Genomic DNA, 25,456 nt, shown 5'->3' on the forward strand with positions numbered 1-25,456 from the left:
AAATCATCCACATAATGATGCACAGTTATTTAACGCTTTTCAGTTCTATAAAGTAAAAACTGGAACATGTGGTATGGGTAGTGGAGAGTTAACCCTTGCAAAAGTCAGAGGGTATTTTGAGCTACTTCCTGAGATGACAGAATTCGCACTTATTGAAACTGACCAGAGGTCCACTAAGGTTTTGGGTTGCAATCCTTGACAAACTTTTATCCACTCAGAATAGTAGAGATGGGATGCTGTTCTTTCATACAAAGGCTACAACAGAAATGTGTCCCCCAGGCCAGGTGCGTAGATGGTACACTGGGAAGTTATTGAAATTCCTTGCAAGAACCACATTTCTTCCTGCACGTCCTAGGCTAGGTCTCGACAACTAACTTCTTTCTGATTGTTCCCTGTTGCATACTACTCCTTGCTCCTTATTCTTTCTTTCTATAATCCATACTCAACTTAATAGAGGGTTTTCAAGGCTTAAAGGGGTTTTCATTGAAAATAGAAAACACTGTTTACTGCCTCCCATGCATTTAAAAGATAAAAGAGTGCATATTACCCTCCCTTGTTCCAGTGAAGTTGTCCTGCCCTGTTCTGCTGTTATTGGCTCAGTAGGGAGTAGGATGTTATTAGAAGTGGGAGCAGTGGGGAAGCTAGGGAGGTAAGTACAATGTTTGTTTGTTTTAAATGCATGGGGAGGCATTAAAAAAATAAATGTTTAATTGGAATACCACCCACCCCTTGGGTCCAAATGCCACCCACCCCCCAACAGCAGAATCAGACGCTTAAGGCTTTGTGCAGATTACGTATTTTCCCATTGGAAAAAAATCAGTCATTTATCAGTGTCAGTTGTCCATGTTTGATTCAAATTTTGACTTTTCTTACTGAAGATGCCCCCCATAACAATGGAATGACTTCATCACATGGTTTTCATGCTGAATTCTGGTGCAATCTTCCTGATAACAACAGTAAGTAACAAGTAACATTCTTTTTTGTACATGCTGATTTTTAAATCCATGTCAGAAAACTTTGTTTTGTGTAGACTATGGCACAGATTCTTTTTAAAGCTACTGGGCCCAAACTTCATACCAAATTCCTCAGTGGGAATAAGCCCTTAATGTTTCCTAGAAATCTCATGCAAGACTGCATTAAAATGAAGAACATTGCAGAACCCAGAAGCTGAGAACATCTTGTCAATATGTAAAAAATTGCATATTTTACATATTTATTGTTGTAGCAATATCTGTCTGTAAATTCGAGTTTTACTTAAACCCATAATAACATACCATAAATCCCTAAGATAAGTTGCGTCTTTTCAAAACATCTGGACAATAATCCTCCTCAAGCAATTGATATTTAACAGCAGAAACCTGTTGTGACGGTCTGATTCATCTATTTTCCATGGTATTGTTCTGGCTGTTTGTACATTTCTCTACTATTCTTCCCTATGTATGGAAAACACCTGGCTCTGTAAATATGTATTATGTATTAGACTCAAAACAATGACTTCAGGGCATAGCCACTAACCCCAGGCATCCCATAGAAAAACATGTGCTATCCACAGCAGCAGTGGGAGGTGATGGAGGGGAAGGCTTGTGGAATGGGAGTGCTTACCCTCTGGATGCTGACTTTCTTAAACACTGTCTTCCACTGGGAGAACTTCTGCGGGGACTTTAAATAGGACTGACAGACAGCTCTGTGCATTTAGTTCAGGTAGATTAGTGCAGGAAGAACCTGTGTCCAGTGCAGTTCTACATAACTAGTTGCAACATCTTAGAGCAAAGAAGATGGCCAATGCAGGCTTACAATTATTAGGATTTGCTTTGGCTTGTATAGGGTGGATTGGGTTTATAGTGGCAGTAGCTATTCCTCAATGGAAGATGTCCTCTTTTATTGGAGAAGCCATCATAACAGCGCAAGTGACCTATGAAGGACTGTGGATGTCCTGTGTCATGCAGAGCACAGGGCAAATGCAGTGCAAAACCTATGATTCTCTGCTCAATTTGGACAGTAAGTACAATTCTACTATATTAAGAATTTTTTTTCTTTTTGAATTTTAGAATTAGTTGTATGAGTTCTGTCCATCTATCTATCTCATATCTATCTATCTCATATCTGTCTCATATTTATCTATCTCATATCTATCTATCTATCTATCTATCTCATATCTATTTCATATCTATCTATCTCATACCTATCTATCTATCTCATATCTATCTCATATCTATCTATCTATCTCATATCTATTTCATATCTATCTATCTATCTCATACCTATCTATCTATCTATCTCATATCTATCTATCCATCTATCTATCTCATATCTATCTATCTATCTATCTATCTCATATCTATCTGTCATATCTATCTATCTCATATCTATCTCATATCTATCTATCTATCTCATATCTATCTCATATCTATCTATCTCATATATATCTCATATCTATCTATCTCATATCGATCTATCTATCTCATATCTATCTATCTATCTGTCTCATATCTATCTATCTCATATCTATCTATCTATATATCTCATATCTATCTATCTCATATCTATCTATCTCATATCTATCTATCTCATATTAATCTATCTATTTCATATCTATCTAGCCACATCTATCTATCTATCTTATACTTATCTATGTCTGTCTCATATCTATCTATCTATCTATCTATCTATCTCATATCTATCTATCTCATATCTATCTAGTCACATCTATCTATCTATCTTATATTTATTTATATATCTGTCTACCTATTTATATATCTCATATCTATCTATCTATCTAGTCACATCTATCTATCTACCTATCATATATATATATATATATATATATATATATATATATATATATTTATTTATCTATCTGTCTATCTATCTATCTCATATCTATCTATATATCTCATATTTTTCTATCTATTATCTATCTATCTTATATTTATCTATATACAGTATCTGTCTGTCTATCTATATATCTATCTCATATCTATCAATCTATCTCATATCTATCTATCTAGGCAGGAGAAAGATCTCTCCACAGCACCATGGCGATAAAGGTGACATTTATTCCAGAAAAGTGTCTTTACAAAAGCAACGTTTCGGCTGGCTCAACCCAGCCTTTCTCAAGCACTGCTTGATAAAGGCTGGGTTGAGCCAGCCGAAACGTCGCTTTTGTAAAGACACTTTTCTGGAATAAATTTCACCTTTATCACCATGGTGCTATGGAGAGATCGTTTTTCCTGCCTGAATTGAGTGGATCCCTAACCAGGACCCCCAGAGTCTGCGTGCACCATTTACTTTGGAACCTACTATCTAAGGGTTGTGCTGCTTTTCTTCTTTTTATCTATCTATCTATCTATCTATCTATCTATCTATCTATCTATCTATCATCTGTCTATTTATCTCAGAAATGATCACCTGATCAATGGTTTTATTTAGTGTTCATGAGATAGACCTAAATGTGCTGCCACTTACACTAATACATACTAACTAAGTCACATTATACAGAATAGTACAGTATCTGGGACCATACATTTACTATGAAAGCTGGTAAAGGGCATGTTTCAGGTTATTGAGAGATGCATATGAATATCAGGTATGTACAGTAACAAAACTGTGGGTTTATATTTAATAGTACAGTATGATATAGTATCACAATATTATACTATATAGCTATGTGTTAACAAACTGTAAAAGGAATATTGACCACAAATGAGTGTTTATGCCAATGGCTCACTTTATGACCTATCTGATTGGTCATCTAACACTTTTAGGCCTGATGTTTTTTAAAGGTAATAGGTTAAAATTGTATTGGACTTTATGAGTTTTACATAGCAGGTTCTAAGCAGTACAGATCCATATAAAGCCAGACATTGCAGAGCTGGAGATTGTATAGAGCAGTATTTCCCAATCAGGGTGCCTCCAGCTGTTGCAAAACTACAACTCCCAGCATGCCCGGACAGCCGTTGGCTGTCCGGGCATGCTGGGAGTTGTAATTTTGCAACAGCTGGAGGCACCCTGATTGGGAAACACTGGTTTAGAGAGATAAAGAGCTGCCTGCTGTTTTCCTTCTACAAGATAGGTTCATCTTTCCTGCATGGTGTTTAGTTTGGATGACTGGGAGAACATTGTCAGATTGAGCTGTTTTACAGATGTATATTATTATTTGCTCACAGATGGCTGGCTATTACAAGTTGACAGACTGTACATAACTGTCCCACCAAGATCATATTGATCTGTGCAGCAGTAGTTCAGCTCCAATGAATGCTGCCTTAATACTTTTTTTATTTGATGTTACGCCGCAGCTTGAATTGTATAAATGTTGTGTTCTGAGCAATGTAAACTTTATGACATGTAAGTTACAATTCATCTTGGTGAAGATCAGGAACACCATGCTTTTAAAATAAGTGAAGGCAAGTCACGACGAAGGGCCTGGTTTAATAGTATAGTACAAAAGGCAAAAGTATCCCATAGGAACCAATTACTGACATATACAACTATACGTGTCTAGTCCGGCACTATTCAACACTTCTAAGCCAAGCACACCCCTCCTTAAACAAATGACTATTACCCATTTCTTCTCTTCATATGAATTTAGGAGAGCTGGGTGATAAACATTATAGTCACCATTACAACTCCCATATAGCCTCTCATCTAGTATTTTTCAGGCATTCTTATAGGCAATGATACAATCCATTCTCCTCTGTCACTACATAACTAGCCGCACCTATGGTTTATCAGTCTGGGAACGCTGTATGACAAACTTATTGGAAACTATTATGTGAACACTTCCCAAAAGAACATGTACAGTTTAAAAGAGAACAGGTAATTAATGAGAAAAATAAGGGAACACCTTTTTTTATTCGTATTAATATTGATAAATTTGCAAACGATAAATTTGCATATCAATTTAAAGGGGTGCTCCGGTGGAAAACAATTTTTGTTTTCAAATCAACTGGTGACAGAAAGTTAAACAGATGTGTAAATGACTTCTATTGAAAAATCTTAATCCTTCCAGTACTTATCAGCGGCTGTATACTACACAGGAAGTTCTTTTTTTTTTTTTTTTATTTAATTTCTTTTCAGTTTGACCACAGTGCTCTCTGCGGACACCTTTGTTTGTGTCAGGAACTGTCCAGAGCAGGATAAGTTTGCTATGGGGATATGGACAGTTCCTGACATGGACAGAGGTGTCAGCAGAGAGCACTGTGATCAGACAGAATGGAAATTCAAAAAGAAAACCCCTTCTGTGTAACCCCTTCCTCTCTGTTTTCAGACAGGAGTCAGATAGGACTGGAGGATTGAGCACAAAGGAGTGCTAGTCCCGCCCTCCAGGGGAGTACCCCTTCCTGTGGAGCATACAGCAGCTGATAAGTACTGGAAGGATTAAGATTTTTAAATTGAAGTAATTTACTAATCTGTATATCTTTTTGGCACCAGGTGATTTAAAAAAAAAAAATTCCACTGGAGTACTCCTTTAAAATAGGAGATGATCCCCCTCAGGGGAGAAAGAAGCGACACCCTGTACTCACACCGATCCACAAATAACAATCACAATGGGCCTAATTTACTAAGAGTGTCAGGTTTTTACTAGCGGAAAAAGTTGTTTCAGACTTGCAGGATTCCTCTCTATTTACTATTGGGAAAAGTCGGGACCATTTTCTGACCAGCTTTTTCTAGGTCGATATTTCCAGCCATTTACCCACAGGATTTTCTGTGAATTCAATAGTAAATTGGTCGGGTTGTGAAACCGAGCCCCTTTTTGGGCCGGTCACGCCGCTTTTTGCGAAAGGCCATGCCCCAAAATCACTTGCAGAAAATCCGCAGAAAAATATGCAGCATATATTCTATGAGTCACCCTACCCTTAATTTGATGATATGATGTTGAGTCACCTTCTGTATGTAATTTTTTAGCATATTAATACAAATTTGATAGATTAATACTTTCATTGAGTGACTTCATTGTTTTGGGTTAAGCGCATTGCAATCCAGAAGATTTCCATAAGGCTAGATAAATGAGTGATTGTTATTAGGGAAAATGTATATTGACATTTTGATGCTTTTTTCTTTTTTTTCACCCTTTTTGCCTGTTTTGATTTTTTGCCAGGGAATGGGCATGAATTTTAATGCTGCAGATTTTCTAAGTACCATAAACCAGAGCCTTCGCCCTCCCAGCTTTCTTATGTTTCTTTATTCTTTTTACCAGGAGACTTGCTAAACAAGAAATATTGCGGCAGTCACAGAAGCTGTTGGGCAATTATAAAAATCTTGGTAATAAAAGTGTCAGACTAAAAGACTCTCACATGTATAATGATTTCATCAAAAAGACCATTAAACTTTAACTGCACTCTCTTAGGAAACAATTGCCAGGTGTCTTTTATCCAGAAAATAAATGATTTCTGGCCAGAGATATAAAAGATGAGTTAATAAAGGGTTACTGGTTTTCTTATAGGCTAGGCTTTAGCACAGCAAAGATGGCTGATTCACATTATATCTAGGTAAGGATCTGAGCAATGCTGAACATGTCTGATGCTATAGACGGAAGACAAGATCAAACCTGTCAAAACAGTCCCCCCGGAGAGCTGCATATTTTCTACAAAGCAACACTCCGCCCAAACATAAAAGACAAGAATTAACAGCATACCTAGTAGAACATTCCACATACAATATAGTGTTAACCATTCCAAACCAGAGTGGTAGATACAAGCAAAAGAGGGCCCTTGTTCTCCAAAAACTCATCATAAAACACCCTGTTATGTGTGTAAGGGGAGCCATGATAGTTAACCCCTTAAGGACTCAGGGTTTTTCAGTTTTTGCACTTTCGTTTTTTCCTCCTTACCTTTTAAAAATCATAACCCTTTCAATTTTCCGCCTAAAAATCCATATTATGGCTTATTTTTTGCGTCTCCAATTCTACTTTGCAGTGACATTAGTCATTTTACACAAAAATGCACGGCGAAACGGAAAAAAAAATCATTGTGCGACAAAATCGAAAAAAAACCACCATTTTGTGACTTTTGGGGGCTTCCGTTTCTACGCAGTGCATATTTCGGTAAAAATTACACCTTATCGTTATTTTGTAGGTCCATACGGTTAAAATGATACCCTACTTATATAGGTTTGATTTTGTCGCACTTCTGGAAAAAATCATAACTACATGCAGGAAAATTTATACGTTTAAAAATGTCATCTTCTGACCCCTATAACTTTTTTATTTTTCCACGTACGGGGCGGTATGAGGACTCATTTTTTGAACCGTTATCTGAAGTTTTGATCGGTATGATTTTTGTATTGAATGGACTTTTTGATCACTTTTTATTCATTTTTTAATGTTATAAAAAGTGACCAAAATACGCTTTTTGGACTTTGGAATTTTTTTGCGCGTACGCCATTGACTGTGCGGCTTAATTAATGATATATTTTTATAGTTCGGACATTTACGCACGCGGCGATACCACATATGTTTATTTATTTATTTTTTTACACAGTTTTTTTTTTTTTATGGGAAAAGGGGGGTGATTCAAACTTTTATTAGGGAAGGGGTTAAATGACCTTTATTAACACTTTTTTTTACTTTTTTTTTTGCAGTGTTATAGGTCCCATAGGGACCTATAACACTGCACACACTGATCTCTCATCCTGATCACAGGCGTGTATTAACCTGCCTGTGATCAGCATTATCGGCGCTTGACTGCTCCTGCCTGGATCTCAGGCACGGAGCAGTCATTCGCCGATCGGACACCGAGGAGGCAGGTAAGGGCCCTCCCGGTGTCCGGTCAGCTGTTCGGGATGCCGCGATTTCACCGCGGCGGTCCCGAACAGCCCGACTGAGCAGCCGGGATACTTTCAGTTTCACTTTAGAAGCGGCGGTCATCTTTGACCGCCGCTTCTAAAGGGATAATACCGCACATCGGCGCGATTGGCGATGTGTGGTATTAGCCGCGGGTCCCGGCCGTTGATTAGCGCCGGGACCGACGCGATATGATGCGGGATATGCGCTTCATATCGCGGGAGCCGGCGCAGGACGTAAATATACGTCTTGCGTCGTTAAGGGGTTATCTAGGAAAAAACTTTTTTTTTTTATATATCAACTGGCTCCAGAAAGTTAAACAGATTTGTAAATTACTTCTATTAAAAAATCTTAATCCTTTCAGTACTTATGAGCTTCTGAAATTAAGGTTGTTCTTTTCTGTCTAAGTGCTCTCTGATGACACGTGTCTCGGGAACCGCCCAGTTTAGAAGCAAATCCCCATAGCAAACCTCTTCTAAACTGGGTGGTTCCCGAGACACGTGTCATCAGAGAGCACTTAGACAGAAAAGAACAACCTTAACTTCAGAAGCTGATAAGTACTGAAAGGATTAAGATTTTTCAATAGAAGTAATATACAAATCTGTTTAACTTTCTGAAGCCAGTTGATATATAAAAAAAAACAGGCATGGACAAAGCACAGGCAATGGACAAAGTCCAGTAAGTTAGGGTGGGATAGCACTCCACTGTGCTCTGTCTGATAGGACAGGAGAGAGCACAGAGGAATACTTTATTCTTAATAGAAGTAATTTACAAATCTGTTTAACTTTCTGGAGCCAGTTGATATATATATATATATATATATATATATATATATAAGTTTTTTCCTGGATAACCCCTTTAGGCTGGCTTCCCACACAACATTTTGGTAAGTATTTGGTCAGCATTTTTAGCCAAATTCAGAGGGGGAACGAAACAGAGAAAAACGAAAAAGTTGTGTAACTTATAGGACCCCCGAAGATGGTGCAGTTGACACACTCTTTAAAGTGAAACTCTAGAACACTTCACTCAGTTGAGGCACTATAAGCTTGACGGTTACAGCAATACGTAATCGTGCAAGAGATAGAGGAAAAATAGATGGCCGGATGAAGTACTAACTAAGTATGAAACGGAGCTTGTCGTCTGTGGTATCCCCCCTGTGTATGTCCCCTCCCCACGATACTATATGTAAGTATTTATTTCAATAAAGAAGTCGGAAGAAGTGAACTTGGTGAGTTGCCGGTTTTTCCTTTATCTCTTGCAAGATTACGAAGATCCCACTGCTAAGACAACCAGAGCACCACCACACATCCACATCTAGCAGAATATATCTACCCCCACCTGTCTCCGAATACCCTCGTAGTGCCGGACTGCTTAGCACACATGGTTACAGCAATACATATATACAGTTTCACAATGCTTAGCAGTCCTGATGTAGAGGCACAGTTTGTATTATAACAATTGCAAGCTGGCAGTACTAATGCAGTAACATGATGTGAATCCAGTCTCTGTCCTGTGAGTCAGGGGTGTAGTGTACATAGTCACACATGCAGGCTGCGCTTTAGAGAACTATAGTCTGCAGGTAAGTCACTGATGGTCCACTCCTGCATTCAGAGTCCTCTGTCCTAGTCTGTCCAGGTTCATTCTTATGTAGTTGTCGATCCTAACCTCTGTATTTACTAGGGGTGGGAATCGGCAAAAATTTGGCGATATGATGCGTATCGCGATACACGTATGACAATACGATATATTTCCCGATATATCCCGATTCTGTTTACGAGATGATATATCACGATATATCCCGATTCTGTCTCAAAAACAATGCCTTTTACACTTTTATTAAAACGTTTTTTTTTTTTTATACACCTTATTAGAGTTTTAGGAGGAATCATTAGATTCCTCAGACAGATGAATAGAGTTCTATTGAACTCCATTGCTCTGTGATCCATTGATAGAGCCTAGTCAAGCCAGGCTCTATCAATGACAGAGCCATGGGACAGCAGGAAGCAGAGGTAAGCCTTCCGGCTACCTCCACAGTGGATCGTCGATCCATCCCACTAACCTACCAGGGAGCATTTGCAGATCCCTTTAGACGCCGCTGTCAGCTTTGACAGCGGCAATCTAAAGGGTTAATAGCCAGCCGCGGCGATCGCTGCATGCTGGCTATTAGCGGTGGCCCCCGGCTACTGAAATCAGCCGGGGCCGCAGAGTACGAAGCGGGCACGAGTCGGGAGCCCGCTCCATACACCCAGAGCGCCGCCGCGCTTGTCAGGTCCGACCCTGCTTGCATGAGCTGGAAAAATTCACCTGTCCGGCGCCCGGAACTGCATGTTTCGGGCGTCGGGAGATACGAATTTCACATACCTAAAAGGATCGATTCAAAAATATTTTGAATCGATACTGTATTGCCAAATAAAAAATTGTGATAATCGAGTGAATCGATTTTTTCTTACACCCCTCGTATTTACTGTCACTTTTGTGAATAGTTCTCTTTCTCTATGGCTCAGTCAACAGACTCACTGGTCAGGCGTCCACACAGTCTCTATCAGCTGTCCATAACAAACACCACAATACCAGTGCTGGCGTTACATAGGCCAGGAATCATCTTAGAGCAGTGTCAGCACATACCACACCAAACTCGCTGGTGGGAAACCATGTGAGGAGTCCTTAACCACACTGGAGGAATGGGAAGGGTGTGCACATCTATATTCAGGCCTTCAACATTCCTGCAAAGGAAGGCATAAACAGTCAATGTGAACACGATCATGTACAGCATTAACAATTACATATTTTTGTGCAAGGAGGGAACACATATGTCCTATAGTGGCTTTTACATAGTCCAATAGGTGTTTTACCATCCTTACATGTGTCTCATACAGTCCACCACTATTTATTAGTTATTAGATTTATTATTTCAATCCTGAACGTACAATCTATTAGACAGCATAAAGCTGTAGGCTGCTTTTTAGGTAGCAATGGGCCCCTTCTACTTACAGGACCCCCTGTAGTTTGACATATATTATGCCAATCCCTTTAAAAAAACACAAGGACTGCCCCCTACCTAAGTCTAATGCAGCAAGAAGCAAATCACCCATTATTATTGCTGTATTTCCCCTATTTAAAGGGGTACTCCGGTGAAAACCTTTTTTTCTTTTAAATCAACTGGTGGCAGAAAGTTATACATATTTGTAAATTGCTTCTATAAAAAAATCGTAATCCTTCTTGTACTTATTAGCTGCTGAATACTACAGAGGAAATTCAGTGCTAACCACTGAGCCACCATGCTGCCCTTAGCATACATCTGCTATGCATGGTTGCTAAAATGGACAGAGATGTCAGCAGAGAGCACTGTGCTCGTGATGTCATCAGTGTTCCAAAAAGAAAGGAATTTCCTCTGTAGCATTCAGCAGCTAATAAGTACTGGAAGGATTAAGATTTTTTAATAGAAGTAATTTACAAACATGTTTAACTTTCTGCCACCAGTTGATTTAAAAGAAAAAAGGTTTTCACCAGAGTACCCCTTTAAGAAAATGAGATATTGTCATTACTAGATATCAATGTGAATTGTGCACCAATGGCTAGTCAGTCTCCCTTTCAATTGAAGTAGTTCTTATTTATATAGCACCAACATGTCACAAATGAAAATTCACATTGGTCTCTTATAGCCCAATTTATCAATGTCAGACTCACACAAAGTAATACGATTTTCCTGGAATCCATTTGGCTTCACACTACAGTTCTGTATTGTAGAAGGAAACTTTTGAAACTATATCCCATAAAGTAATAACATACCCGCCATGCAATGTCAAATCTACCCACACAATTTGCATCCATTCTCTTCCCTACTGTATTTTCCATGTGGCTATAGCACCTGCACATGGTCCTACAGTTCCTGCACATGGTCCCCACTGATATTTTTTCAGTAAATTATGGGAAAAAAGGGGTAACAGACATAAATGAAGAAATGTGGACTATAGGGAGGTCATAAGAGAGCGGTCCAAGATACAAGATTTTAAAGAGAATCAAATATAGAATCCATGTGTTGCACACCGCCAATATCAGGCCCTTTAATACTCTTTAATTGCAAATTACCGTATTTTTCACCCTATAGGATGCTCCGGCATATAAGACCCACCCAATTTTAAATGATAAAAATCGAGAATACAATGTAAAGTATAGGTCACAGTGATCTTCAACCAGCGGACCTCCAGATGTTGCAAAACCACAACTCCCAGCATGCCCGGACAGCCGTTGGCTGTCCGGGCATGCCAGGAGTTGTAGTTTTGCAACATCTGGAGGTCTGCTGGTTGAAGACCACTGGTATAGGAGGTAATACTCACGTGTCCCCGCCCCTCCGGACCCGTCACCGCTCGTCACCGCTGCCCTGGATGCACTTGGGCGGCTTGCGTGACGACATGATGACGATGAAGGAGAGCGCCGGCCATGCAGGGGATCCCGGCACGGAGCAGACACCAAGGAGGCTGGTAAGGTCCCTCCCGATGTAGCCAGGTTAGTGTCACTTTCGCTTCAGACGCGGCAGTCAGCTTTGATCGCCGCGTCTGAAGGGTAAATACAGAGCATTACCGCGATCGGTGATGCCCTGTATTAGCCGTGGGTCCCGGCCGTTGATGGCTGCAGGGACCGCTGCTTTAGGTGTGTATTCGCCGTATAAGATGAACAAACTTTTCCCCCCCAGTTTTGGGGAAGAAAAAGTGCGTCTTATACGGCGAAAAATACGGTAAGTCAGTATTTCTAAATATTGAATTGATTTCTCACATACTGACAATGCATTTTAGCAACAGCCAGTCATAACATATTGCTACAGAAATTGGAACTACAGTGGCACTTGACTCCACATGACAATTACTGCTCCATTTTCAATCTTATTTTAAGAAATAAAGCAAAGAAAAGCTGGAGAGCTTTAGCAGTTTTCTCAGAAAACCAACTACCTACTGCAAAGTATTCCTATTAAATATAAAAAGACCAGATTGCTCCATCTTTAGCAGTAGGAAGAAACACCTAAGCACTTGTAACTGGATATCTATCTTTTAGAACACAAACATGAAACACCATTTCATATGAGAAGAAATTAGTCACTTGTTCTTAAAATGTATAAATCTGGAAGTTGATACAAAGAACTTTCTCTAAGGCCTTGGGACATCAAACCAAAGTGCAACCTAATGGACCAGTATTTTTGTCACTTACACTAATTTCAGTGATTGATATATATGTGACAAATGGATGACTGCATGCAGTTTGATACATCTGTCTCAGTTATACATACCTGCCATTCATTTTCATAACAGCTAAGTGTGCTTCACTTTTTATACACCGGGGACGGTGCGGAGTAGATACGTGACTTTATTTATTATTATCTACAACTACAAAGTGGCATTTCATGAATGTGCCTTAGACCTGACCAAGCAGTAAGGCCGGGTTCACAGCTGCGTCAAAGCTCCATTCCAGAGGTCCGTCGCAGAGTCCGTTCCAGTGACAAACAATGGACCTGGGCAGTCCATTGCACAGCAGACTCCAACAGGTCCCAATGAGTCCCATTGGCTATCTATTGTTTTCGGGAGTTGAATGGAGAAAAAAACTGGTCCGCGTACATATGCGGACCATTATTACAAAAGGAAAACATTGGGAAATCCTCTGTTTTGAAAAATGACCCCAAAGAGAGGAATAAGAGCATGTTCACACAACACATTTTGACATGTATTACAAGGACGTTCACATGGATTATTACGAGGATTTTAACATGGATTACAAATGTGAATTCCTTGGCCAGACCTCGTCACATAATTGTCTCAGAGAATGCTCACCATAGTTTGTACAGCCCTTGTAATATGTGACATGCCACTTACTGATGCAGTTGGTGCGTATATTTCTATGACATAACCCTGTTGAGTAGCCATTCCATAGGATTAATCCATATGTAAAACTAAAACTTAAAAAAAAAAGAAAAAAAAGGTGTGCATTGTGTGAACACACCCTAACAACTCATTCAGGAAGTTACAAAACTAAAACAAGGGCTATCCTAGGGACTTATCTGCTGGCTTCCATTCAAAAGCCAACGTCACTACTATAAGCCCAAAATTATATACACCGGCCCCCTGCTCTCCCTGGGAACAGAGCGTCACGATCCACGCACAAAGCGGCGGCCGATACAACCCCTCCATATATCTCTATAGGAGAGCCAAAGATATAGAGGGGGCATATCGGCTGCTGCTTCTTGCGGGGGTCAGCATGCCCTGTTACTGGGGATAATAGGGGGCCCATGCAGGAGTTAAACTCCTAAATTATAATTTTTTCTTCCTTAAAGGGGTAGTCCAGTGGTGAAAAACATCCCCTATCCTAAGGATAGGGGATAAGTTTGAGATCGCGGGGGGTCTGACCGCTGGGGCCCCCTGCGATCTCTCTGTACAGGGCCCCGGCTTTCCGGCCACATAGCGGGTGTCGACCCCCGCACGAAGCGGCGGCCGACATGCCCCCTCAATACATCTCAATGGAAGAGCCGGAGATTGCCGAAGGCAGCGCTTCGGCTCTGCCATAGAGTTGTATTGAGGGGGCGTGTCGGCCGCCGCTTCGTGCGGAGGTCGACACGCCCCCTTCCCGCGGGCTCTCGGGGCTCCGTACAGGAGATCGCAGGGGGCCCCAGCAGTCGGACCCCCCGCGATCTGCAACTTATCCCCTATCCTTAAGATAGGGGATAAGTTGTTCACCACTGAGTCACCACTGGACTACTCCTTTAATGGACATATGTCATGCATAAAAACGTATCCCCTATCCGCAGAATAGGGTATAAGTTTTAGATTGCCGGGGGTTGGGGGGGGGGATTTGGGGCGACCGTTGGGACCCCCCGCGACCTAAAACTTAGTGGATAAGTTTTTATCTCCTTTTAAGGAGGAAAATTTTGGATGTTCTCCTGGTAATCTGATATAATACATTTTGGACAGTTCAGTCGAAACTTAACATTTCTGAACAGAACAGTTTTTATTATGTCTGCCACTATTTAAATATCAACATTCCACTGCAAGAACATCATACAAACAGGCAAACATGGTGGTGGTAGTGTGATGGTAATGGAATTTTTGGTTGCCCTAGGGCCATTACTATTTTGTGTTCTTGAGAGAATCATGAATCACATCTTTACCGTGATCTAAAGGACAGATCAACATTGAGAGTGTAGATCGGTCTTTTCCAACCAGAGTACCTCCAATTGTTGCAAAACTACAACTTCCAGCATATGGCTGTCCGGGCATGCTCAGAGTTGTAGTTTTGCAACATCTGGAGGCACCTTAATTGGGAAACACTGGTGTAGATGTAAACTGTGAACAGAGCCAGATACCTCAGTCACGTTCATTGTGTGGTGGTTATGCAAGGTTACTGAAGCTCAGCTCCCATACATTAATGCACTTCCATGTGTCAGTGTTTGCTCTTTTGTATATCGGCACATATACCTAGGCGGGCACTGCACACATAGCAGACCTGAAGGACCTTTGTAAAGCCCCCAGTTGGCATGGAAACCCATCAACTTGCTACGGTCAAGTTGCAAAAAGACCATGCGTGGGGTGATGAAAAAGTTTTCAGATCCGACAAAAAATTTAAATGTTACTCAGTACCTAATCTTGACCATGTACATCTAATTCTTATGCTTCTGTCAACTTATATTTCTTATAAAAATACCTCTTTTCTTGGCTCTCAGTGTTAGAAATCCTCTATGGGGAAGGGGGCGTGTACCTCCTTGTGGTGGTGGGAGGTGATTTGTGTGTCTGCTCATGCAGCCTTGTCTATGAGTTATCTCTTGTCCATGACTCATGGACAAGCCTGATCTGATGCTGCTTCAGGACTGATTAGTGTCCCAGTATGTCCCCCTAGTGGTAGGATTTTCAGGGGCCATTTTCTTTATAAAAAAATCTGAAAAATGTAAACAACCCTATTGCAAAAGGTCTTTAATTTTCATCAGTAAAACGTTTCTGAATGTGACAGTGCCCATTTAAACTAGTGTTTGTCAACCAGGGTGCCTCCATCTGCAGCAAAACTTCAATTCCCAGCATGCCTGGACATTCAAAGATTTTTTACTATTTTAAAATTGAAATAAAATGTAACTTTTGCTACTGAAATATATTCATATATCAATAATTGAATATCCATATAGATAGGTAGATAGATGGAAAAATGGATTGATAGGTAGAAAGAGAAAGAGAGAGGGTGAAAGGCGCAGCTAAAAATTCATGTTACTGTTTTTCTTCATCTCTATGAAAATGTAATCCATAGACCATAGACACACAAAGAATATAACAGGGCTCGGTTTCCGTGCATCCAGGGGTAGAAGAATCTTTTGGATGAACTTGCAAAGAAAACAGAGTCAGGTTTAAGGTTTGCATACAAGTCAGGAACGTTGCTACTTTTCAAGTAAGAACTTGGCACAGAATTAAAAACAGGAAGATTGTCAAAGATGTTTATTATACAGTCACCTAATCTGGGATGTGTAAAGACATAATAACATCAGTCGGCCATGAAAATAATACAACCCCCAGCCAAACATAATACATTCAATAGAAATCAATTGTAAAAGTTATTGAAGTCAATGTCCACTTGGCGAGGGCAATTGTTATGGTTTGGGGTATATACTTGTAAGTAGTTGGATGTTTGCTGAACACATTTTATGTTAGTGACAAAGTCTTGCTGTATACGGCTAGCCTGTTTCCTGGGGTTAGAAACCCTTCCAATAACCTTTTGTTGGTGGTTATATTAATGGTACAAAGGATATGTTTGTATACTACATTACGGAATCAAAGCAGGATGTGGAATGTAGACAAAACTTCAGGCAAACATGTGACATATACAGCAAAATCATGAATTATGTATCTTACTGTAGCATTTAAAGCACCCAGGGCAATACAAACAATGATCCAGTTCTTTTTATATCATTGTGGACTATGGCAAAAGACAGGTTGACTCCAGCTCAAGTTGCAGATCAAATTGCCATCTTTATTAGACCATAGCTACACAGATCACAGGTACATGGCAGGATGTGACGCGTTTCGGCCAGGTGCCGACCTTACTCATACACTGATTACACACTCCAAGAATCGTATATATGGAGGTGAGAGGAGGCAAATGCAAGGCAGGTGTAAAAACCTGATTATATCAAATTAACTCCCTCATGTCTATTCGCAAAAGACAATGACATATAGATTGCTTGAAAAAGGCTGCATGCTCAGCTAAAACGTTGCACTTGTATTTGATAATGGAATAAAGCCACTTTTATTTTTTCCTACACCTGGAGTGCTGCGACTATCTTGCATTGCTGTACCTGGATTGGGGTCACACACCGTGCCCAACTAGTTGCTTGCACCCTCCTATTATTTTTTTTGCAATTTTTTTGCAATTTTGCTTTGTGGGTTGTGCTGCTTTCCCAGTATTGTTTATATATGAAAAGAAAAGTTACCAACTAACAAATGTTGGACATTAAACATATGACTCAAATACAATACAAAACATATTTATTGATTTATTATCTAAATATTAAAATCATAATTTGTATGCTTAACGTATCTTAAAAAATTTAGAGATTTAAGCAACAGATGGGTGTCCAAATTCCAATACTTTTATTTAAATTTATGACAATATATGGGACAACCAGATGTCAGCTTAAAAGGAAATGAACTGCAAATCTTCTCATTGTGTGCAGGAGAGAGCAAAAGAACTCCTAATATAATGATGCCGCATATAAGGCTACTCATGAATTGGACAGTGTGAACATGGACTTGTACAAGTCAATACTTAAATTAAATATGTAAGGGAATATATCTTGCTCAATCCCTCGCACACAGGAGAAGGAAACTGCAAAAGGAATATCACTATATGGTACTTAAGAAAACCAACACTATAATGTAATAGTTTATAATAAAATACCCAAAACGTTGTGGTGGTTGAACATTTTTCGGCACGGCTTTTATTAAACCCCTAGCCAAAATGAAATGGTCAAACGAATAAAACGCATAATACACAGACCATAATCAGAAAAAATATAATAACCAAACAGAGGAAAAATATATACTGAAAATATATATACTGAAAAATATATACTGTATATATGAAGAAAAATGGATGTAGATGTAAAAAGAAATAAAGCAACCAAAGAAAAAGAAAAACAAATATTAATACAAAAGTAAAAAGCAACCAGAAAAAGGAGAGGGCGCTATTACACTAGAGACTAGTAGTGGAGGATGACATCTTGCCTCATATTGAGACCCTTCGGGAATCTTGTATCAAATTTTTAGGATCCAAAATATTTCTCGATCCACAAGTTTCCATCTGTGATTGCCTCCTCTGCGAGGACATGACACTCTTTCAATTCCCTGCACTTTCATTGAAGAAATATCCCCGCCAAGGCACTCTTTGGAGTTATTTCTACATTTGAAGTGTGGGACATCCGATAAATGTTTCCTGATACGAGTTTTTAATGAATTTGTTGTGCATCCAACATATTGCACCAGACACGATTCACATGTAAAAAAATAAATAACATATGTGGTGTTACAATTTATATATTGTTTAATTGGAAAAGACTCGTCAGTGGTATAAGACTTGAAATGTGTAGTTGGCAACAGGATTTTGCAGCGTGTGCACACGCTATGACCCCATTTAAAAATTCCTTTCTGTTCCAACCATACGGGACTGGCTCAAGATTTGTCACTATATAAACAAGGGGAAAATTTTTGTCCCAGAGTGGGTTTTCGGCGTGCTACACATCTGTAACCTTCCGTTAACGCTGGAACAAATATTGGATCAGACAAAATAATCGGCATGTATTTCTTTATAATATCACATATAGATTTAAATTGCTTACTATATGGGGTAGAGAATACCACTTCCTGATTGGCTTCCAGTGTATTAATATTTTTAGCCCTCGAGTCCTCAGATTTAGTAGGATGTACCAAAGTGCTTCTGTCCCTATTTTCTGCTATATTATGGGCCCTACTGATGTTCCAGGCTGAATAGCCCCTCTCCAATAGTCGACTTTCAATATTATCAGCTTCTAATTTGAAATCAGACAATCTAGAGCACTTCCTTGAGCACGTATCATCTCACCTATAGGAATATTATCAATAACAGGAGAAGGATGACAAGAGCCTGCATGGAGAATTTATTTCACTGCCATCACTTTTCTATATGTTCTAGTTATGACATTATGTGTTTCCCTATCTCCATTTAGTTTCAAATCAAGAAACAACATTTCTGTTGAATGATGATTGAGTGTAAAAATTAAACCTAAAGAATTATCATACTGACCAAATCCCTGTATGGTCGCTTACTCGGACCCCCAAATAAATAGGAGGTCGTCGATGTAGTGGCCATACCATATGATGCAATGGACATAGGGATTATGGGTTGCGAATAAGTTCTCCCTCTCCCACCAACACATATAGATGTTGGCGAGAGAGGGAGAAAATTTCGCCCCCCATCGAAGCTGCCGTGATCTGCAGGTAGTATTGATCATTAAACTTTGAAGTAGTATTGATCATTAAAAAATGATGGGTCAGGAGATGTTTGACTACTAAGATCAAATACTCCTGCAGATCATGGGAATATGATGAGAAATTACAAAGAAACCAACGTAGGGCAACCAAAGCTAAATTGTGCGGAATTACAGAATATAAAGCGGTCACAGCAGCAGTCATCCAAAAATAATGATTCTGCCACTCCAATTTATCAAAGGCTGCCAAAACTTGTTGGGTATCTGATAAACCCTGGCATGTGAGAAATAAATGGTTGCAGCATGCTATTTGTCCAAGCACACAATCTTTTATTTAACGATGAAATTCCAGCCACTATGGGTCTCATTTGAGGTAGAAAAATGTTTTTGTTGATTTTGTTCAAGGAATGGAATATTGTCACTATATGATGTTCTATATTTAAATTGTCTACTACCTTCTGCGTAAAAATTCCATTCCTTGCCCCAAATTGCACCAGATCACAAAGTTCCTTTTAGAAGGCAGGTGTCGGATTCCCCAGCAGCGCTCTGCATGTAGTCAAATCTTAATAATTGAGTATTAAGTTTACAGTACAAACCACTGTCAAGAAGAACGTGGACTATGAATACAGAAGGGGGAAAAAAAATCATGTTTGTACTTTTTGCACCATTGCATTGTACCTCTGGTTAGTCCTGTATTATGGAAATAGCAATGCTTCCAATTGTTGCAAGTTTATTGTTTCTATTTTGAATTCAGTATAGAAGTGTTTATAAATCATTAAATGCTTAGGCTATGTTCACATCAGCGTTGTGGAGCTCTGTTACACATGCTGATAATGGGGCTGGATGGTGGGTGTGACTTCGGACACCAACAGATCCCAAAAAGGTCTCATTCACCTTGAATGGGGTACATCAGGGTTCTGTTAGATTTCTCATTATTTTTCAGTATTTTAGGGGGAAAGAAATGCAGGATTTTTTTTCTCCACTAAAGTCCCATCATTTTAACGAATAGAATAAATGGAACTCTCTAACAGAGCTCTGAACACTGATGTGAACATAGCCTTACAGGTTTGTCCTTCCTTTCTTTTCTTTTTGGCTTGATATTTCTTGTGTGCTTTGAAAAGGCAATGTATTGCATTACTATGTCAGGAGATGTAAATGCTGTATATAGTACATGGCCATCCAATGGTTGTGATAGGACATGCAGCACTTTAATTGATTTGCTAGAGTATAAAAGTATTGAATATGTATCAGGAAAGAGTCCTTAACAAAATCTTGGGAAAGTTAGAAGTTGATACATTTGTCACTCCGCTCAAAACACCAGTCAGGTTTGACTGGAGTCTAATATTCCATTACCTTTAAGCCCTATTCATCTAAAGAAATAGCAGTGGTTTCATGCCCCTCATACTGAGCTATGTATCAGCCCTGTTCACTATAACACTGACAAGGTATTCAATGGTCTTATGTCTTTTTTACAAATAGAGATGATTTATTGTACAATTTAAGCCATGCGCTCATTTTATATACATTGGCCCAGATTTACTAAACAGTCTAATTTACAGTTATACCTAAGTGCAGCAAGTGATAGATCAGCGACATAGAACATCTGTCCTCTAACTAGAAAACACTACATCACACCGGACACACTACAGAATCTGCACACAGGAGACACAGTCAGTGTGATAAGGGGAGTTGTATTACTCTGCTGCCAATCACTATATGGACTGCACTGTATATCACTGCACCCCTGGTCTCTTAGGACAGACATAAGATCTTCAGCTGCAAAAAGCAGAGAAAAACTACTGACTTTGCAAGGGCAAGGATTTCCATTTGTATTGGCTGATTCTGTAGAGCTCAGAGTTACCTTGCTATAGAGTTCCAATGTAAAGACTTCACATAAAGACCCCCAGATATAAGGTCATTAGGGCCTTGTTAATGTAACCATGGGTAAGGGGAATGGAATATTGGTGTCAATTTTAATTATATATGAATGGTCAAAATTAGAAAATAGACTGTCACTAGTGAATGTCACTTATCAACAATTCTTTCTTTATTCAGGCACTATGCAGGCCACACGGGCCCTGATGATCTGTGGGATTATCTTGGGTTTCTTTGCTGTTTGTACTGCTGCAGTTGGTATGAAATGCCTAACCTGTCTTCAGGAGGATGAGGTGATGAAAGCCAAAGTTGGGATTGTAGGTGGCGTTCTATTTATTATTTCTGGTAAGAATAATTCATTTTAAGTATTTTGAGATGACATTCTGATCTGACATATCATACAGCCATTTTGAACTTCTATCTACTTGTTCAATACTATAATATGTGTAAGGGTGTAAGGTTCATTTTACCAATGCAGACAACTGCACGATACAAGCACTGATGAATTGGTTTTTATTGTAAGCACCTCTAAGATGGGTTGATAACTCGCAGTAAACATCCGCATGAATGATTGGTTGATAGTTTCTATGGCCATTCACTTCCATCATTGTCTGAAGCACATCCTTTATTTACACAAGAGATGTACTGCAGAAGAGCCATGATTTATAGGCCTGAATGATCAGTGAGATTAGCTGATGGATGGGCGTTTGCTTGTCCATTGGTTTATTGTTGTGCCTTTTAGACAGGCCAATAGATGCCTGTTCAGCCAATTATCACCCAATGTTAAAAAGGCTTTTCTGGCATATGTGTACATAATGGTTTATCAGACTTTTATGTCTCCATGGTTACAGACTACACAACGCCTTGTTTGCCGTTTGGTCCTGCAGTTGTGTAAATCTTTCCCATCTAACAGACTCATCCACATTTCCAAATCTTGTGGTTAAATACAAAAAAGTTCTTAATGAATAATTTTGTACTATGTTACCTCTACTGAATTATTTTTTCCCTTTCTATAGGACTTTGTGTTCTAATTGCAACAGCATGGTATGGAAACCAAATTGCCAGAAGATTCTATAGTGTACTTACACCAACCAACTCCAAGTAAGTTTACAGCAATACAAAACTTACATTTAATGCACAAAAACCATTTTTGCCATTTAGATCATACTTATATCATACCTTTATAACTTATTTTCAATGCTGTTATTTTTTAGCAAACAGAAAAACATGAATTATACCATAAAAATCTGAACCTTTGTGAAGAAATGTGTCTGTCTAGTTTACAATCTCCCTTATCTTTTTGAATCCATCATGTTACAGTATAAAGCCAGGTACTTAATTCATATTGTAATAACTAAAAATGTCATCTTTTCTGGCTTCCAATAACCTAAGATAGGTCAGGAATCAGTATGAACCACCACATGCAGCACTTGAAGTAGCAGAAGTTGATGTTAGAGTCGTGGCACTCAAAAACTAGCTTGGCCCTATATAGTTAAACTGTTACAAACACAAATCAAAGTGGTCTTGTTGCCCAAAGTATTCAGTACTCAGCTTTAATATTCTTCAACTACTTGTTATGAAAGTTAAATCCTGACAAATCTATTGATATAGACTGGTGTATGGATGGAACCAATTGCAAGTTCCATGATACAATGTATATATGTTACCAATGCAGATACCTATAAAACATATTTATTTTTTTCTTCTTTTTTTCAGGTATGAGTTTGGACCAGCTTTATTTATCGGCTGGGCTGGTGCTGCACTGGCTATTTTGGGAGGTGCCCTTCTGTGCTGCTCCTGTCCCAAAAAAGAGACCTCCTACCCACCACCAAGAGCCTACAACAAAAGTGCGCCTTCTACAGGAAAGGACTACGTGTAATTCTGTATTAATATTTCACCGGGACTTGATAATCTTTTTTTCTTACTGCCACCAGTAAAACAGACCCACTTGCCAAAATGATCTGCTTCTTTACCGGCAACACAATCCATTATTCTAGTATCTAGATAAAAGTGGTCCAAAACATCTCGGCTTAAAAGTAAAATGATGACAGATACGAACTTATTAACAGAGATGTGGTTGAAAGGTCAAAATGCAGCTATTTGTCAAAAACAAAAGTGCAAATTCCCTTGATTTTGTCTTGATAATGTGTTGCATACAATGCTAGAGGATTAAAGAGTAGAAGGGTTTATACATGGAAATGTATGCATGAGTCCTGAAAAAGTACATAGTATTGCAAATCCAGCTAAATGGCCATTAAAGTGGATTTCTATATTAATACGATACACATCATCACTAATTCCTGCCCGATACCCCCATTTATAAGTATTAAGCACTTTTACATATCATATTCTCAAAGGTTATTTTTTGCATAATGAGGAATTACGGGATGTACAGCTCATTTGTCATAGTTAAATGGAGCTAAGTAACTATTTATTGCATTTAATGAACCACTATGTAAACCAGCAGCATTATATATTGGACGTCATGAACTCGGGCCAACAAAACAATATGAGATAGTTCTTTAATGTCAAACTATGGTGTTTTTATGTACTAGTTTCCTTGGAAATTTTATGTAGCCTTTAGAGGAATGCTTTCTTCTGTGTTATATATAGAGGGGGTCTCAGAGAAAAGTGAATAAAGCCCCATTTTGCTGCTGGTTATCCCCCACTAATAATGTAGGACAGAAAGAATTGATACTTGTTTGTTCTCAGCTCTTTTCTGTCATCCTCGGTTCAATGCCCCAAACACTTGTTTGGTAACGTTGTAGGACATGTGGAGATTCAGTTAACCTGGCTGGACCCCTTCCCCTCAGGGGTCCCACAGTAGCCCTACAGATTTTCTCTATGGTTCATGCACTCTTTTCTGTCTTTAAAAAATGGTACGCTTGAAAATGAACACAAATAAGCCCCTTAAGCTAGGTTCACACATACTGTTTAGCTTTTGGTCAGTATTTTGTTTAGTCTTTTTAACCAAAACCAATTTACGTTATATTTTTTTCTGTATTGGTTTTTGGGCTAAAAATACTGCTCAAAATTATTACCAAACTACGGAACTAAATACTGTGTAAATGCAACCTTAATCTACTTTGCTTTTATCATATTTCCCTTTCATTGGGATAACAAGAATATACATAAAGAACACTTTATATGTGTTCCAAGTAGCCAGCACGTTCCTCTTCCTCCCCATCATCTAATAGTAGGTGAACACATTGATATGAAAGACCACCTAAATGTCAGGGACCTGTAGCTCTGTATTCACTTTAAAGGGACAATAAGGTTTTCTGTACTAATACAAATTAAGATGAAGATGAAGATAAATCATTTCAATGTCCCTCAAACATTTATTCCTAAGACATATGGTATATGTATATATGACACTGCCCTTCATCTGATAACAAAATGTATTTTCATTCTTTAAAATGTAAATTTACCATTGTTAAATGCTATAGTATTAGGAATATGTATTCTCTAGAATCAGCATGATAAATGTCAAACCTTAGGAGGCAGAAATAATCAGGATATCCAAATGCCAATGGGTTTTGGAGTCAGGGCATACCTTAACATAATAAACCTGATTTTATATATATATTGTTTTTTCATTATTTTGTTTTATAATTTTTTTTTTAATTTTTTTAAAATAAATAACTTGTTTTTACAATAGTCAAACTGTGTTTTATTTATTTACCGGGGTCTTATTATAACTGTGAAATATAAAAGCACCACTTTGTCTTTTGCATGGCTTTTTCTGGTGCCTAATGCCTCTGAATAAAGTCAAGCATGACGGACAGGAGATTAAGAGGTAAAGCACTTTGCTAGATCAGTGGAGGCCACAGCTCAACGTCATTGGCATAGCCTACTAAAATGCCATTGATTTTTGTATTAAGGCAAACTTTGTGCAGTTTCACTTCTATATGTATAAAATAATCAAGATAATTCCCAGCTCAAAGGAAATGGGTTTTAGAGAATTACCTATTGTTTAAAGGGGTACTCTGGCGCTTAGACAGCTTATCCCCTATTTCTGCTGTTCCAGTATCCAGAGTGGTCAGGCTATGGCTGAGTTAATTATCCAGGGATGTGCAAGATCAGAGTCATAAACATTATCTGAAAGAACATCTTTCTTCTCTAAAATCGGCAGCTGAATTCCTGTGTGATTTTCCCTTGACGTACTGAAGACGGCCTCGAAGTCCATGGCAGTAGCTAACTTGGTTCGTAGAGCTGTCTGGCTGAGGCCATGGTCAGGGGATACTTCCTCTAAAACACACTTTTGTGCCTTTCCCTTTGAGCCTGAAAGACTAATAGGGAAACAACTGGATAGAGTC

At 38.9% G+C, this 25,456-nt stretch overlaps 1 protein-coding gene across 1 annotated transcript; it reads left to right on the forward strand.

Annotated features, from left to right (window-relative positions):
• The first annotated feature begins 1,678 nt into the window (after positions 1-1,678).
• CLDN1 (claudin 1) lies at positions 1,679-24,697 on the forward strand. The gene is made up of 4 exons (XM_056563217.1): positions 1,679-1,998; positions 21,318-21,482; positions 22,154-22,238; positions 22,854-24,697. The coding sequence occupies exons 1-4, from the start codon at positions 1,776-1,778 to the stop codon at positions 23,014-23,016; spliced, it is 636 nt and encodes a 211-aa protein (XP_056419192.1). The 5' UTR covers positions 1,679-1,775; the 3' UTR covers positions 23,017-24,697.
• Positions 24,698-25,456: the final 759 nt, after the last annotated feature.

Source organism: Hyla sarda, chromosome 3 (genome assembly GCF_029499605.1).
Source record: "Hyla sarda isolate aHylSar1 chromosome 3, aHylSar1.hap1, whole genome shotgun sequence".
Taxonomy (NCBI): domain Eukaryota; kingdom Metazoa; phylum Chordata; class Amphibia; order Anura; family Hylidae; genus Hyla; species Hyla sarda.